We start from the raw sequence: 14,694 nt of genomic DNA on the forward strand, positions 1-14,694 counted from the left end.
AGACTCGCGTCTTGAATTTCAATCATCATGTATTGTGAGAAGTGACGACCTTTAACACATATGTCGAGTCACCACTCGGGCGAATATCACATACACGAATGGCCACGAACCACGCATATTGATTAGATTAGGGCGAAGCCAGATATTTCCAACTCGAGAACCGTCGATTGGAGCGGAGCCTATGTAAATACTCCAGAGGCTGATCCTGGCGGGACCTGGATCCGCAAGTCTAGCAAAAACCAACCTTCGATGATGGAGTTATGTATGAGCTGGAGAACAATAACCATGAAATGGTATCTCTAGTTCGTAAATCGACGAATATCACATCGCGCAAGGCTGGAGCGTCCGATGTCGCCATCCCCACGTTGTAGTTCCGATGACATGGTTTCCCCGGTCAAAATCCTTCCCTAATCAAGGACATCATCCACTTGCAGATAACACCTGGTGGTCTTGGTGAACAGCAGAATCAGGGGCATCTCGGAAACTGCTCTATTTGAAGGCAAACCCCGCATCTCCAGGAAATGAACAGCTTGGCGGGAGGTTACTATGGTTGAAGAGTTGAATGAATTGAGATCAGACCCTATGGAGACTGTGGGTAGACAGTAAGCAATTGGTAATGTAGGAAGTATTAGTCCCTAATAAGGCTTGTTCAAAGCTCAGGACAGCCTATTTATGAACAACTGAACACTCTGCAACTTGGTAGATAGAAACTGCTTGACACCATCTCTCTATCCACCACTCAAGGGGGCGGCCGATATCGAAAGCCGAAGGAGCGGCCGCTAGACTGAGGGCATTGAGGGATCGCATTAACTGTGCCTTTCCTACCAAACAAACTAGCATGCGCATTTTCGAATTGCTGTGTCCATTTCGTAGTCGAAAAAATGAGTTATTTTGTGCCTGGATCCAACTGCCAGCCACCTTGTTAGCTTCCTTTATAAAGGTCAGAGTTAACCCAAAAACAACAAGGACCACTACTTAGGTAAAACGATGAACACTCAGAATCCACAGGGATCACGTTCCAGGATTGGGGCTGTTGGTATCAGCCCACCAACAAGACGAACAGGGACACAAAAGTCAATAGTTCGGGAAGCCCGTTCTGGTAAGAAGCTGTGGTACCTGACTCTATTGTCAACAACACAGGCAACAGACACAAGCAAACCATCACTAATGATAATGAAATCCATGTTTGCTGGTCCGGTACGGTAGAGACCCGCTATGGAGAGGTTCATGGGGCTTGCGGAGCCTTTGCCAGCGACCATGACACTGGGGGGCATGGCAAGTATGAGCAAAAGTCATTCCTCTGCGAACATGTGTTGTAATAGAGAAATCGAACGAGCGAAGCATCAGGGCCTGATATAAAGCCAACCTGTACAGCTAGGCTCGTTAAAGGATCAGAGATGGATGAAGACAGAGTCAACTATTAAGCATTGCAGAGATCTCTTGGTGACTATGTGGAGTGCGTTCAAAGCCAAAGAGGCCTACCAGGGACAGGTTTTGTACCTCGGTTCGGGGGGGGGGGGGTTGGTTTCCTGAGGTGGAGTTGGTTTGTGGATGAGAGCATCTTCTCTCATCTTGAGGCTCGAAGTGGAGTCTTTTGGCACAGTAGTTAGCAGATCTAGTCTTCAAAAGCTACAGGCTTTCGGGTCCTGGCGTCATGGCTTTGGTATTGTAAGATGTTGAGCAGCCAAGGCTTACGGTGGTTCCTGTAATGGTTCCTGTAATGGCTGCTGTGGTCCATTGTCGGTATGGAAAGGCTGGAACCTAAGAAGCATGCGTATCGCACGAAACCCATGAAGGTTGACTTCTCCATCATTCCCCAGAACAGATTGTAGACTGGGTAGGCTGACTGGAAGCCACTTGGTTCAATAGAGCCCTGCAACACCTTGCCCCTTTCGGCACAGTCGCCTAGACCAGAAAGCTTGTGTGAGTGTTTTGTGTCAGCTACAGCGCAGCAGCACCTACAGTAGCACCTCGCTTCAGGGAAAATGAGTAAAGAATTTGGGGCTTGTGGGGTATCCCTGTACCAATTCAAACAACAAACGCACAAAGAGAAGGTAAGCTGTTTTCATTCTTCGTTTCGCATAGTAGCGATGACCTTCAGTGACTACCTATTGACAGCCATTCTATACCCAAAGCGTAGCTCTTGCGTACCTCGTCTCTCAGTAGCCTCATTAGAGGCGGGGAGAGTTTTGAGCCAGTGTAGTGCGGGGCAGCGAACCTATGGCCTATGGCAAATGCGAATGGCGATGGCGATGCGATGGAATGGGGCAATGACAAGGGAATGAACAAGCAAGACAGGAGCGTTCAGAAGAATGAAGGCGGACGAGGGTGCCGATACAATTACTGTAATTGAAGGTGCATGTTCGGGTTTATCAAGTCGGAATATGGCGATGCTGAGTGTGTTATCTTATATGCAAGTTTGTATTTGCTGTTCAATTGCTTGGACTCGTATCTGTCGTGGGTTTACAGAAGACTGTGGTCCATTCATTGCATGTGCTCTTGTGGATGAGCTAGCTGTGGTGTAAGCACCTGCAAGGAAACCTATCCCCGACGCATGCCTCATACTACCTGCCCTGTTACCTTTCCTTCCTACCTGCCTAAGTACTTGCCTTACTGGGCAAGTGCCTACCAGTGCCTATAGCACCAAGGTTGTTTGGTAAGTTGCCTGGAGATCGAGCTCTGGGCGACGAGTTCTAATGGCAGGAGGTGCCTCTTCTTCCGAGGTGTTGAACGACCTACCTGAAGCAAAACGAAAGTTGAACGTATGAATTGCCACAACCATTCTAACCTACTTCTTAGGTTTTCTTCCTGTCCTGTAGTTGAGTACAGGCTGGTACCAGCGTGTGTGGCGACTTCGATGACCTCAAGGTAGTTTCTGGGGTATAGAGTTATTGTGTGTTACAGATATCCAACGTCAAGTATTGCTCTGATGATATGGGAGGCCAAGATCTTACGCACTACCTACTGTACCAAGCCAAATCTCTTGACTGTGTGGGGATTATGATGGTTCTCGTTCACAAAAGACTTTCTTGGGTTGATGAATAAAGCAAAACCCATTGATTGATTGGATAATGTACGAGTTTCAGACATGGCGAGACGTCTGGACACCGACCGTTGTCGAAGTGATTTTGCTTGGTTGAGCTATGTTCGCGATAAATGCTTTAGTAGGCAGATAGGCACAAAGGTTTTCAACTTTAATAAATTGATAGGCTGTGAGCATGGAACCATAGTTTTAATTACACGTGGTGCTGTCACAAGACACTGTGTGTTCAGACTGTGCTTCCTTCGAGAATGATTCTTGGTTCCCCTTTGCGCTGCAGCCTTCCATGCACCCCTGTTGAATTAATATGGAGACTGTAGCCCATTCCAGATTCTCGAAGACGGCCAGAAGAATTCAAAGCAAGCCGCTTGGACCCTCTTTGGTCAACATACTGCATAGACGACGTAATTGGCCATCTCAGCGACAAGGGTACGTAGGTAGTTCTGATCCCAGTCAATGGCGTGTGGAGCTTGACGTGGACTCTAGCCCAGTAGGACTGTCTTGGTGCCTCGCCTGTTCGCCTTTCGTTGCAAGTCTGTTCCCCTGCCTGAACGACGATCATCCACCACACATGATATGTCCCAGAATGGCTGGATGAATTAGATGTCCCCAACCTCACCCACGATACTTGGTGTGGGCGGCACAGCAGCGTACGGTAACCCTACGATGCTGAACTGTCCCATACTAATGGCCTTTGCGCGTTACTCATACATCTGATGATGCTGTCGTGTCGTCTGCTGACCAGTCACTCGCCACTGTAAATCACTAAACCAACCTAGGGCTTCAAACACAGTCGCCAGTGTCTGGACAGCCCAAACTGCGCTTGCACAACAACCCTTTATGAAAGTCTCTTTGTAAATCTGACTCTTCTCTGTTGTTGCAGGTAATAGCAGCGGACATGTGGCTTTTTCAATATCCTGGTCAGCTCTTTGATAGGACCTACGTATTCATACTAGTCATTGTTCTAGAATTGATATCCGTTGTTAACTCGTCGCATGTATGTACAGCGGCTTCGGTTGCGTCATCAAGGTGGTTCCAGCTAAGCTTACCACAAGCGATGAGAGGTTTCTAAATCAGCTGTTTATGTGTCATACGGAGTATTCATTCAATCCATGTCTTTGTTTCTGTGGCTGTTGTGGTTTTTTCTTCTTTTTTGCTTCTTTTTTTGCTTCCTTTTTTCTCCCCCCTCCATCAGTCGTACACAACAAAGAGAACCTACTGTTTCTATCTCGCCTTGTTAACTAACCCCTTGCTGAAAAAAGAGAGCCTAGATTTATAAAGTCCCCTAAAGGGCATGCAAGTCACTGCATGTAGGTCCAACGCCACTCACCAATTGCTGCTTCAAAGGGGGTAAAGGTATAGGCACTTCTTTTTCACTCTGATCCCCTAGCTCTAAGACCTTTTTCTTACTCATTCTTTCTTTCTTTCTTACCGTCTCACACCTGTCTTTTGCTGCCCTCCATCAGTTCCTCGAATCAATTCGAAACAAACTTGATCTGGCCGCATCCAATTCTAACTCGCTATACAAAATTCTTTCTTAATAATCAGTATTTTGTGTCGGCTGCGCGGCAAGTTGTTCCACTAAGGCGGTTGTCAGTCTACTGAGTAACTCGACTGCCGGCGCCAGGCTTGGTTCCCGCCTCTGCTTGGTTGTCTTTGCTCTTGGCCTCGCTCTGTTGGTTCCTCTTTTTCTTGCCCTCGTTCTCGCCCTCTCCACATTCGAGTCCGATCCAAAGGTTAGAGCTTTGCAGTACAGTGTTGTGCTGTGCTGTGCTGTGCTGTGCTGCGTCGCATTTCAGTCCGATCGAATCTAGTCCAGTGCCCTGGGCGCTCTTCATATTTGTCCACCACGTAGGTAGTCTGCGGTTTTACAAGCCTCTCTTTTCCTTATCTCACCCACCCTTGTAAGCTCCCAAGCTCCTCTTTTGTTCTGTCCTCCTCCTGTCATTACGTCGCACCATTAGTCTATCCCGTTCGTACCTACCCTACCTAACAGGTACTGTACGCTGTGCTATAGTTACCTCGCTGCATCGCGCTGCTTTGCCGCTACTGTCCACTCCAATTGCTCTTCCTCCGCTTGCAGCCACGCTCGCAGATCTTCTCCTTCCTCCCCGGACCCGGTTACCGCGACTGTCGGTGCCCTTGCCCTGCCTTTGGGTCTTCCCTTATCCTTCCCTAGTCCTTCCATTCCCCGGCCAGGGTCAGACACCTTTTGCGTGCCGCTAAGCAGCTCTCGACCTGCAGTTCAGTACAGTAGGCAGGTAGTACCTTGGGCTTAGACCAAGGAAAGTCCTGTAAGCTAAAGTCCGGGCTGATACCTTCACATCATCACCCTGACACCATCCATTGTTCCTGGGCAGCCCAAGCCAGCGCACGTACGTATTCCAGGCCAGTAACTGCTATTGTTACTGCTGTCGCTTTTGCGGTTGCCGTCTTCGTGCGTACCTGCTTGTCCTTGTCTTGTCTTCAATTCCAACTTTCACTTCAACAACGTTCCTGTCTTATCTCTTTTCCTTCTTCTTTTCATCCGTCCCCTGCCCATTCCTTGTGGCCCTCTCCATCCCAGTCCAATCCGAATTTGGATCTGGAGTCTTCTTATCCCCTCCATTTACAATCCATCGCGTTTCCTCCTCCTGCGCCATCATTTTTCAAATCCCTCTCTTGTCCTGTTCGCACCTTTTACCTTCACAAACGACTTTTGCGGCGTTCTTTCCCAACTCACCAGCTAATATCCGCCCCTCGCGTCTCAGCTTCGATTGGATTTTCGAATTAAACGAACCCTGCCGCCAACCGACAGCTCCCGCCACCGCGACGCCAGTTTGACAGCCTGTCCGACCCTCTGCAGGCGGAAACAACCATTTGGCTGTACCACCAAACTAGGTTCATTGAATCAACACGACTCGACAAACGTCGCATACGCCCACTCGGAAACCACTCGAAACCCGGGCTTCCTCCCTTCGTTCTTGCGACCAGTTCCTCGTATCGGCTCGAATGTCGTGCAGCTGCTAAGTCAATTTAGCTAGGCTGCTTCGCGATCGCTGCGGATTTCAATCACCACCTCTTCAGACCCGACCACAATCTGCTCGCACTCTCTAGGCCCTTGTTCAGCTGGACCTACGAAACAACCTGGTCTCCGGCATTGCGCGAGACTATTTTAGTTTGGTAAATCGCCTCATCTTGGTACAAATTTTCAAACTGCCCGAAGGGCCACGGTGCTCCAGTCGCGAGACTGGTAGCTCTCCATGAGCACCATGGAACGCGCCTCCTGTCACATACTCTATGTCAATCGCAATGTGAGCGAAGATGGTTTGATTCGTCGTGCTTCTGGCGACGCCGCATCCGATTGGGCAACGGATGAGGCTCGTCAGGTTGTACAACCTCTGTTGGATGCCTTTGGCGACGGTTCGTTATGATGCCGGCATGAGTCATTTCTCCACTTACTAACTAATGATGTAGTTCACGTTTGCGCAACTGGAGGCGGCTGTTTGACGAAGCTGTTTGAATTACAGGAGGGTTCTATGCTTGACTTGAAGCCAACTCTAGTACTGCTTGACACACCAAAAGACGATTCGATTCCTGATAGGAGGAGAAGGCTGTCATCCCCTTCCCCTTCTTGCAACTCCTCATCAGAGAATGTCGACATTCACACCCCTGATGAAGATCTGTACGGCCTGGGCCTACTGCAAAAAATTATCACCGAAGCGCACCTGCGCGGCATGTCCAAGCTTGTTGTCCCGATCCCGGTGATCAGTAATTCTGAACCAGAACAACCCTATACCAATGGACAAATGACCGACGGTACTGTTGAGCAAATTCGTTTGCCATTGGCACCGCTCGACACGAATCGTCAACTCATAAGAAGATGCCTGGACCTGGGGGCTGTCGACGTCATTATCTGTCCAATGAGCACTAAGTGCATTACGAGTCTGGAAATTTGCGCTTATCGAGCCCACAGAGATGCAGCTAAGGAGCAATCAACCCTGCTAGAAATTAGGCAGGGCCGAAAGCGTTCGTGGGTTGGTGTCAACGAGGAGAAACCGTTCGCATATCTGCGCGAAGCGATGGTTTCTGGACTCATGAAGGGAATTTGCCGCTTAGGCACCAGCGACGACCAGATCAACAATGCCCATGTTGCTGTTTCCTCGGAGAGGCAATCTGCCATCGCGGAAGCGATAGGAACCTGGCACTTCTGTGCTCATTCGTTCACTGATGATGAGCTGTTGGTTGCTGCAATGGACATGTTTAGACACGCTTTGGCGATGCCTGAACTTGAGCGTTGGCGGATACATGCAGGTACGTTTCCACTATTTTGAACTGGTGACGGCTGTTCGCATACTGACTCAGCCTAGATCAACTAATCAGCTTTCTCGTTGCTTGCCGTGCTGCATACAATAATTTTGTCCCGTATCACAATTTCCGCCATGTGGTGGATGTATTGCAAGCTACTTTCAATTTCCTAGTACACATCGGTGCTCTCGCGCCCTATCCTTCTGGGGGCGAACCCCCACCAGTGGCTGAAAGATCGCCAATGGCTTCTCTCATCACTCCCTTCGAAGCTCTGACACTTCTTATCACCGCCATTGGTCACGACGTTGGGCATCCGGGTGTGAATAACGGGTTCCTTGTGACACTAAATGCCCCCTTGGCCCAGTTGTACAACGATCGGTCCGTCCTGGAGTCGTTCCACTGTGCAGCCTATTCGCAGATCCTTCGGCGATACTGGCCATCCGCCTTCGAAGACACAAAGATGCGTAACCTTATGATCAGCTCCATACTGGCTACGGATATGGGTTTGCATTTCGATTACATGAAAAAGCTCGGAGATGTTCAAGAGCGACTTCAGGCGAGCAACACGACTGATGGCTGGAATGGCCGACAGATTGAAGAGAACAAGTCATTGGCTTGTTCGCTCCTCATCAAATGTGCCGACATCAGTAACGTGGTATGTTGGCTTGTTCTCACTACGGCAGAGTTGAATGCTAACAAGAGATTCAGGCACGAAGTCACGAAATAGCCTTGCAATGGACGTACATTTTATCCGAGGAATTCTCCCGACAGGCTTCAATGGAAAGTGAGCTCAGTATTCAGTCATCACTTATGACGCCGCCGAAGCAAGATATGGCCTCACTGGCTAAAGGCCAACTCGGATTCATGAACCTGTTTGCCACCCCGCTGTTTCAGGGCGTTGCCGACATCATGCCTACCATGCAGTACACTGTCGACGAGCTTGAGATGAATAAGAGCCTCTTCGAGCTGAAACTTCAACAAGAGAAGGAAAAGCAGCCACTGGACGATCCGGTCCGGAGGCGTCTTCTTAAAGAGGGCACATTCTCGCCGAGAACTATGAGCTTCGCGGTGCCCCAAGAGGAGGAGAAGGAGGAGAAAAGGGACATGGCGCCGCTGTTTGAGGCATTAGACCGGGCATCAGACACAACACCGGTTGGCAATGGCGAGCTTCCAATGCCACGTTCTGAGAGTGAGGATCTATCGCCGGCCGATAGTCAGAGGACAATGGGGCCATCGCCTGTGAATGGTGCAGCTGTAGAATCCAAGGGTTCTGATGGATCGGTATCAACATTTGACGCGGTTAGAGAACTGGCGAATAGTGACCCGTTCCAGACACAGACCAGGAGGGACTCAGCAAAACAGCGATCAAGCGAGACGACCGACGGAAGTGTATCCGGTGCCTGCTCGGGCGATTGGGTTTCACAAGCGACAAGCGCAACAACGGGCAAGATGCCAATGTCACCAAGTACACGGGGTACAAGCATTGTGAGCAGGGACTCGACTGAACATGCAACTGGGATTCCCAAGATCAATGTCGACACAGCAAGTCTGAAAGAAAGCTCAGGAACGCTTCGCCATGACTACTCGCCCATTGACGACGAAACAAGATCAGACGCGAGCACAACAGGTGGAAGTATTGGCAAGGCCGAAGGCAAATCGCTGCGGAAGAAGACGAGTAGGTTCAGGATAAAAGACTTTCCCTTCTTCAGGAAACACAAGGGCGCAAACTCTCCGTCTACCGCGGATACGACTTGATGAAGGAGGTATCACAGCACTCGTCAGTCAGGAGCGGAAAGGAGAATGATGCCCAGGGCAACCGCCACAGGGAAGCGATTGAGGCGCAGAAGCAAACAGCTAGGGTTGTAGAGGGCTGTAACGGTGCAGTTGTGAAACTGGCTATGAGTTTTGTTTTTAAGGAAGTGTCGGGTTTTGAGTCGCCCTAATGTTGCAGTATATACGTGTACAATACCTGAGGATGGACGGGGCTTCAGTGAAGAAGGTTGTCTGGCTTGCAGCTCAGGGGGCCCCAGTCGGATGTGAAGAAGGGACGGAACAAAGAAGCATATTCAGTCAGAAGCATCTGGGAATGGAACTGCGATTGGGGCCGGAACCGGGAAGGGCTACTGGCGTTGGCGCAAGGTTGGGTTGGTACGGGCTGGAATTCGGACGGGACGGTGACGAAGGAAATGTATCAAAATCAAGCAGGGCGGGAAGGGCGCGGAAAGGATTTGCTTAGTTGTCTTGGGTTGGGCATACGGTACAGGATGATTGATGGACGTGGTGTTGATTGAGTCAGTACCTTTGTAGTTCACACGGCTGCGAGGCCATGATTGCTTGCATGCCGACGCATGAGATATCTTGTTAAATGATAAAGGCACTTTGAAGCAAAAAAAAAAGAAGAGGATGAAGAACATGACATTTCGTACTTGTTTTCACTCAGCAAGCATAGTGTTGGCTGTGTCGGTGATGGTTTTTTTTTCTACCTAGTAAAGAGTGACAAGATGCCCTATAGTATTATTTGGATGTATGATTCATAGAGATGATATTTAGTGGGAGTCTATAGGTCGTCTTGACAAGATGAGCAGGAATATGTTTGACTTGCATTGTGTGATAGAAGTATATGGATTAATAATAAGCTACCTTGCACTTTCTTTGGCTTCAGCACGGTTCGGCTTTTACATTAGCTGTGATTGGCTATAATTTCCGAAGGCGAGCCTTCCATAGTGCATCATCCACTTGACCCACAATGGAAAGACGACTCCAGTTCCATTCCTTCCTAAAAAGAGCGATAACTTACACGCGGTGCATGCATCGGAAGTTTCTCTTCTCTCGGAGAAAGTGAAGTTGCGAAATGTCTTTAGAACGGTCTGACACTACTACACGTCCTACTACCAGAGAATCTCGACAAACAGTCAGCAGACGGAGGACCAGTATGTTATCATATTTCACTATTCAACAAGACCATTGGATCCATTTGGTCACAGGCATCGATCAGTTCTTATCCAAGTCACTAATCTGGGACCAGATGGGAGAGCATGCATAGCCTGTCATCAACGCAAAGTCCGCTGTGATATTCTCGAAAATGGAACGCCATGTTCTCACTGTCAGTCACAAAACAAGTCCGATAGCTGCATGATATACGAAAAGAAAAGGACTAGGTCTTCCCGTGTGGCTATTACACGTCCTTCAAGCCACGTCCCTCTTCAACCTCGTCAAATTGAACAGCATCAACAACAGCCACTTCAGTCTGGCCAGCAATGCCTCACTGCTCCAGCTACTCCAAGCGCAACGAGACTCTGGCCAGAAATCTCCGTTGATCCTATCGCTCGACCTAGTTCAGCAGTTGGGTATCAACACCACCATGACTCCCCTTTGACGATGCAGGACTCTGCCGAGAACGAAGAGACGTATGAGACGCGTAACCTCGCAGACTTTATAGGGCAGGATCTTCCCAAGATAGGCGAAATATCCAGGTCTGAACGTCTCTTCTTCATCGGCACTGAGTTCTCCAACCTCAACTACCTCGTACGTCATAGAGCGTTGAGAATGGATCAAAAGGATGTCATGCACTTTGGTACACGTCGACTTGCTCGGAAAATCCCATCTGTGCCTGAAGAAGCTCTGAAGCTACCCCCTAAAGCACTGGCCGATGTGCTCGTCAGGGCTTACTTCGACCACGTCAACCGTGGGTTTCCCATTGTTGACGAGGATGAGTTCATGGAGATATACAACGGATCAGATGTACCAAAATTGGTATCCCTCCCCTTGTTAAATGCAATCTTTCTTGTGGGCGCACATGTCCTATCATCAACTCGTGAGGATTGCCGTACCAGCACACATACCTTCTTCCGTAGAGCCAAGCTCCTATTCGACTATCGCTTTGAGCAGCATCGCGAGACGTACTTACAGGTTGCTCTGCTCTTAACATGGCAGTGTGATAACCTTGAAGACATAGTAAGCAACAGTTGGCACTTGGTCGGCGTTGCGAGCCGAGTTGCGTTTGGAATGGGCATGCATCGCGAAACGAGGCCATCTACACTGAACGCCTTGGACAAGCGTCAGTGGGTTAGACTCTGGTGGTGTCTGTTTCAATTCGACGTTGTCGTCTCAGCCTCTTATGGTCGACCGCAAGCTATGTGAGACCCCCTGTAAGAATACACTCCTTGAGTACTTTAACTAACACGGACAGACACCTCGAAGAATCAGACACGCCGATGCTTGACGAAAGCCATTTCCAAGGCATCCCTGATGGGAATACGGCTTTTGCCATCGAACATACGAAGCTCTGCATAATCTTCTCCAGAGCTATGAAACGACGGGTGACGTTGAAAGCCACGGAAGCTGATCGAGCTGCAGCGACGAAACAAGCTGACGAAGAACTTGCCGAGTTTATAACTCAACTACCGCAGAGTCTGCAACTACCCGCTTCCGAACCGAATAGTTGGCAGGCCACTCTCCATCTTTCGTACAATAATTTCCTCATCCTCCTTCACCGACCTCGGCCTCATCAGGAACCAAGCCAGTTCTCCGCCGATTCTGCCACGAATCTCAGTATCTGTAGTGACGCCGCCGTGACTATAAACTCCATATTTGAATCCCTCCGGTCGAGAAAAACGCTATGCGATTTGTGGATGCCCTCGATGCATGTCTTGTTTACTTGTCTTTTGCATGTTGCCACCGAGTTAAACTCGCCCAACCCCCTTGTCGCTGCAAAGTCATCACGCATGTTTGACTCTCTTTTACATACTTTGCGCGAAATGTCACAGTATTGGATATACGCCAAGAGCCTTCTACGTCTCTTTGAAGAGCGGGCGATGTGGACTAAGAGACCAAGTCGCACACAAGAACCTAGACAGCGAACATCGCCGGATACTGATAGCGCTAGCACATCTGGATTTCCCCTTGGACCAAATCCTCTTGGTGACCCCAGCAGTATTCAAGATGCCATGCAAATACCAGGAGGGCCAGCTTATGGCTTTAATTTCGACTTTGGCGGCGGTTTGGGGAGTCAAGATGCACAACAAGAACTCTCGTATGGTGCTGGCTTTGTTGGTAATGACCTTGATATGACTGGGGATGGTGATGCCGAGGAGATGAACTTGTTGCCGGTTCCTTCGGTGCTGGAGTTTTTGTTAGCTGGAGTTGATAATCAGTACGACTTTTGATCTTGCGTACGAGATTCGATTGTAATGAATATTGTCCACCATTAATGCATGATTCATTGCCTGCTTTCCGTACATGTGATACTCCATCTAAACCCCCACGCTGACTCCAGAATTAAAAAAGCCATTTAACACGATCCATAATCATTCTAGACTTTTCTCTTTGCAGATTACCCAGCAAAAATACGCCCTAAGGCGCGGACCAAGAAGAAGAAAATTTATAGACTACTCTTTTCTAGACAAGGATCTTTTGGTTGTCTCGGAAGTGTTTAACCAATGGTCTCTCACCCTTGTCTCGTCTCGAGAATTACCACTTTGAAAGTATCAACGCCATCGGCGAAATCGGACCAATCATGATGCGAACAACTTCATCAACTTATACATCAAAAACCGAAAGGTCGCGCCCTTCACTAACTATGGTGAGAGAAGGATGGGAATGTAATCCAAGAAAAATATCATCTATATCCACTGTGGAAACACGTTCGTGGAGATGGGAAATGTTGTTTTACTATTTAGATGGATCGAGTCCATCTTTTGCTTCGACTCAGTTCATCTCAACCATATACATACATAATAAAAATCATGGGTGTGAATGAGACTCAACTCTTTGGCCAAGATGCCACAAGAGCCAACACAACAACTGTTGATCTCCAAAACAGACATGACTCTTCAGATGAATCCGCCTGGTCTGATACAGAGTCTTGGGATCCCCTCAAACTCTCCCCTATGAGAAAGCTGCACATTGTCATTGCTGGCTTCACCTGCACCTTCAATGGAAACTTTGGCTCATCCATGCCTTCGGGTGCTCTCGATGTCATCGCCGAGAAATTCAACGTCAAAGATCCCGTTTACCTCATCCTCCTCAACTCTCTGTACATGGTCGGCTACGTTCTCGGTCCTCTCCTCTTCGGCCCTCTCAGCGAGTACATTGGCCGCAAACCTGTTTTGATCGGTACATACTTGGGCTACATCCTGTTCATGTTTCTTTCTTCTGCATCGCCCAATTATGCAGCTCTCTTGGTCTTCAGATTGCTCTGTGGTATTTCCGCCGCGGCCCCTACGACGGTTCTTGGGGGTCTGTACGCAGATATCCTCGACAACCCTTCGACTCGAGGCAATGCCATGGCCCTTTACATGACCATTACCACAATCGGCCCCCTGATCGGCCCCATTGTCTCTGGCTTCTCGTCCACGGTCTCTTGGCGCTGGCCCTTCTGGATCGCCGGGATGATGGCAGTTGCAGGTCTCCCTATAGTCGTCACCATCCCCGAGACGTATGCTCCCGTTCTTCACAACAAGATGGTCAAGGCGCATATCAAGAGAAGGGAGAAGCAGAACAAGAAGAACAAGGTCGAGTCTACTGACGAAGAGTCCTTGGAGTTGAAGCCTTTCAATGTTCGAAAGATCTTCTTCCGACCTATGAAGCTGCTCTTCACCGAGCCTATCCTTGCATCTACTTCGGCTTATCTCACACTGGCCTACTCTGTATTCTATCTCATGTTTCAGGCCTATCCTCGTGTGTTTCAAGGATTTTACAATCTGTCTCCTGGAATGGCAGGACTAGCATATATCCCCTGTAAGTTCTATCTTTCGGGCATTGCCATCGCTCGCATACTAACATCAAGGCGCAGTCTGTGTTGGCGTTTTACTTTCTCTTGGAGTTTTTGCTATCTACACACGATATCATGACCAGCAAACGGCCGCTGGTGCAGAGTGGACAAAGAACCACATCTATCGACGACTTCCTCTCGCCTGCATCGCCTCCCCTTGGTATGTCACCCCTTCTGAATAGTCTCCCAGCTGTATACTAACAAACTCACCTGCAGCATGGTCGTCTCCCTCTTCTGGCTCGGTTGGACCGTCTGGCCCTCTGTGTCTCCTATTGTTCCTAGTCTCGGCGGCATCTTCTTCGGCATTGGCTTCCAGCTTCTGTTCATGGGAATGGCAAACTATCTCACCGACGTATACCGAAGTCACTCTGCCTCTGCTCTCGGTGCTGCTGCTATGCTACGATCCATCGGCGCTACTACTCTGCCGCTTGCTGCTGATAGTATGTACACCAACTTGGGCATTCACTGGGCGCCTTCAGTCCTTGCATTTATTGCTCTGGCCATGGGCGTCATTCCCTTTATCTTTATCCGATACGGTGATCGTCTGGCACGCAGCAGCAAGACTGCGCGGGAGGCGTTCGCCATCCAGGAATAA

At 49.1% G+C, this 14,694-nt stretch overlaps 5 protein-coding genes across 5 annotated transcripts; 3 read left to right on the forward strand and 2 right to left on the reverse strand.

Moving 5' to 3' along the window:
* Positions 1–3,269: 3,269 nt before the first annotated feature.
* Positions 3,270–4,000, reverse strand: FGSG_13016 (uncharacterized protein; the record flags this gene model as incomplete). Its single annotated transcript, XM_011328277.1, is given in 3 exon segments — positions 3,270–3,553; positions 3,783–3,979; positions 3,984–4,000. Coding segments are annotated over 3 exon segments (498 nt in total).
* Positions 4,001–4,638: 638 nt separating this feature from the next.
* On the reverse strand, positions 4,639–5,228 carry FGSG_06913 (uncharacterized protein; the record flags this gene model as incomplete). The annotated part of the gene is made up of 3 exons (XM_011328278.1): positions 4,639–4,813; positions 4,937–4,981; positions 5,062–5,228. 3 exons carry the CDS (start codon positions 5,226–5,228, stop codon positions 4,639–4,641), a joined length of 387 nt encoding a protein of 128 aa, XP_011326580.1.
* A 1,054-nt stretch (positions 5,229–6,282) lies between these two features.
* Positions 6,283–9,082, forward strand: FGSG_06914 (uncharacterized protein; the record flags this gene model as incomplete). The annotated part of the gene is made up of 4 exons (XM_011328279.1): positions 6,283–6,442; positions 6,497–7,333; positions 7,390–7,982; positions 8,036–9,082. The coding sequence occupies 4 exons, from the start codon at positions 6,283–6,285 to the stop codon at positions 9,080–9,082; spliced, it is 2,637 nt and encodes an 878-aa protein (XP_011326581.1).
* A 1,096-nt stretch (positions 9,083–10,178) lies between these two features.
* Positions 10,179–12,492, forward strand: FGSG_06915 (uncharacterized protein; the record flags this gene model as incomplete). Its single annotated transcript, XM_011328280.1, has 3 exons — positions 10,179–10,257; positions 10,353–11,226; positions 11,517–12,492. 3 exons carry the CDS (start codon positions 10,179–10,181, stop codon positions 12,490–12,492), a joined length of 1,929 nt encoding a protein of 642 aa, XP_011326582.1.
* Positions 12,493–13,071: 579 nt separating this feature from the next.
* FGSG_06916 (uncharacterized protein) lies at positions 13,072–14,694 on the forward strand (the record flags this gene model as incomplete). The annotated part of the gene is made up of 3 exons (XM_011328281.1): positions 13,072–14,065; positions 14,121–14,259; positions 14,316–14,694. The coding sequence occupies 3 exons, from the start codon at positions 13,072–13,074 to the stop codon at positions 14,692–14,694; spliced, it is 1,512 nt and encodes a 503-aa protein (XP_011326583.1).

Source organism: Fusarium graminearum, chromosome 4, assembly GCF_000240135.3.
Source record: "Fusarium graminearum PH-1 chromosome 4, whole genome shotgun sequence".
Classification (NCBI taxonomy): Eukaryota; Fungi; Ascomycota; class Sordariomycetes; order Hypocreales; family Nectriaceae; genus Fusarium; species Fusarium graminearum.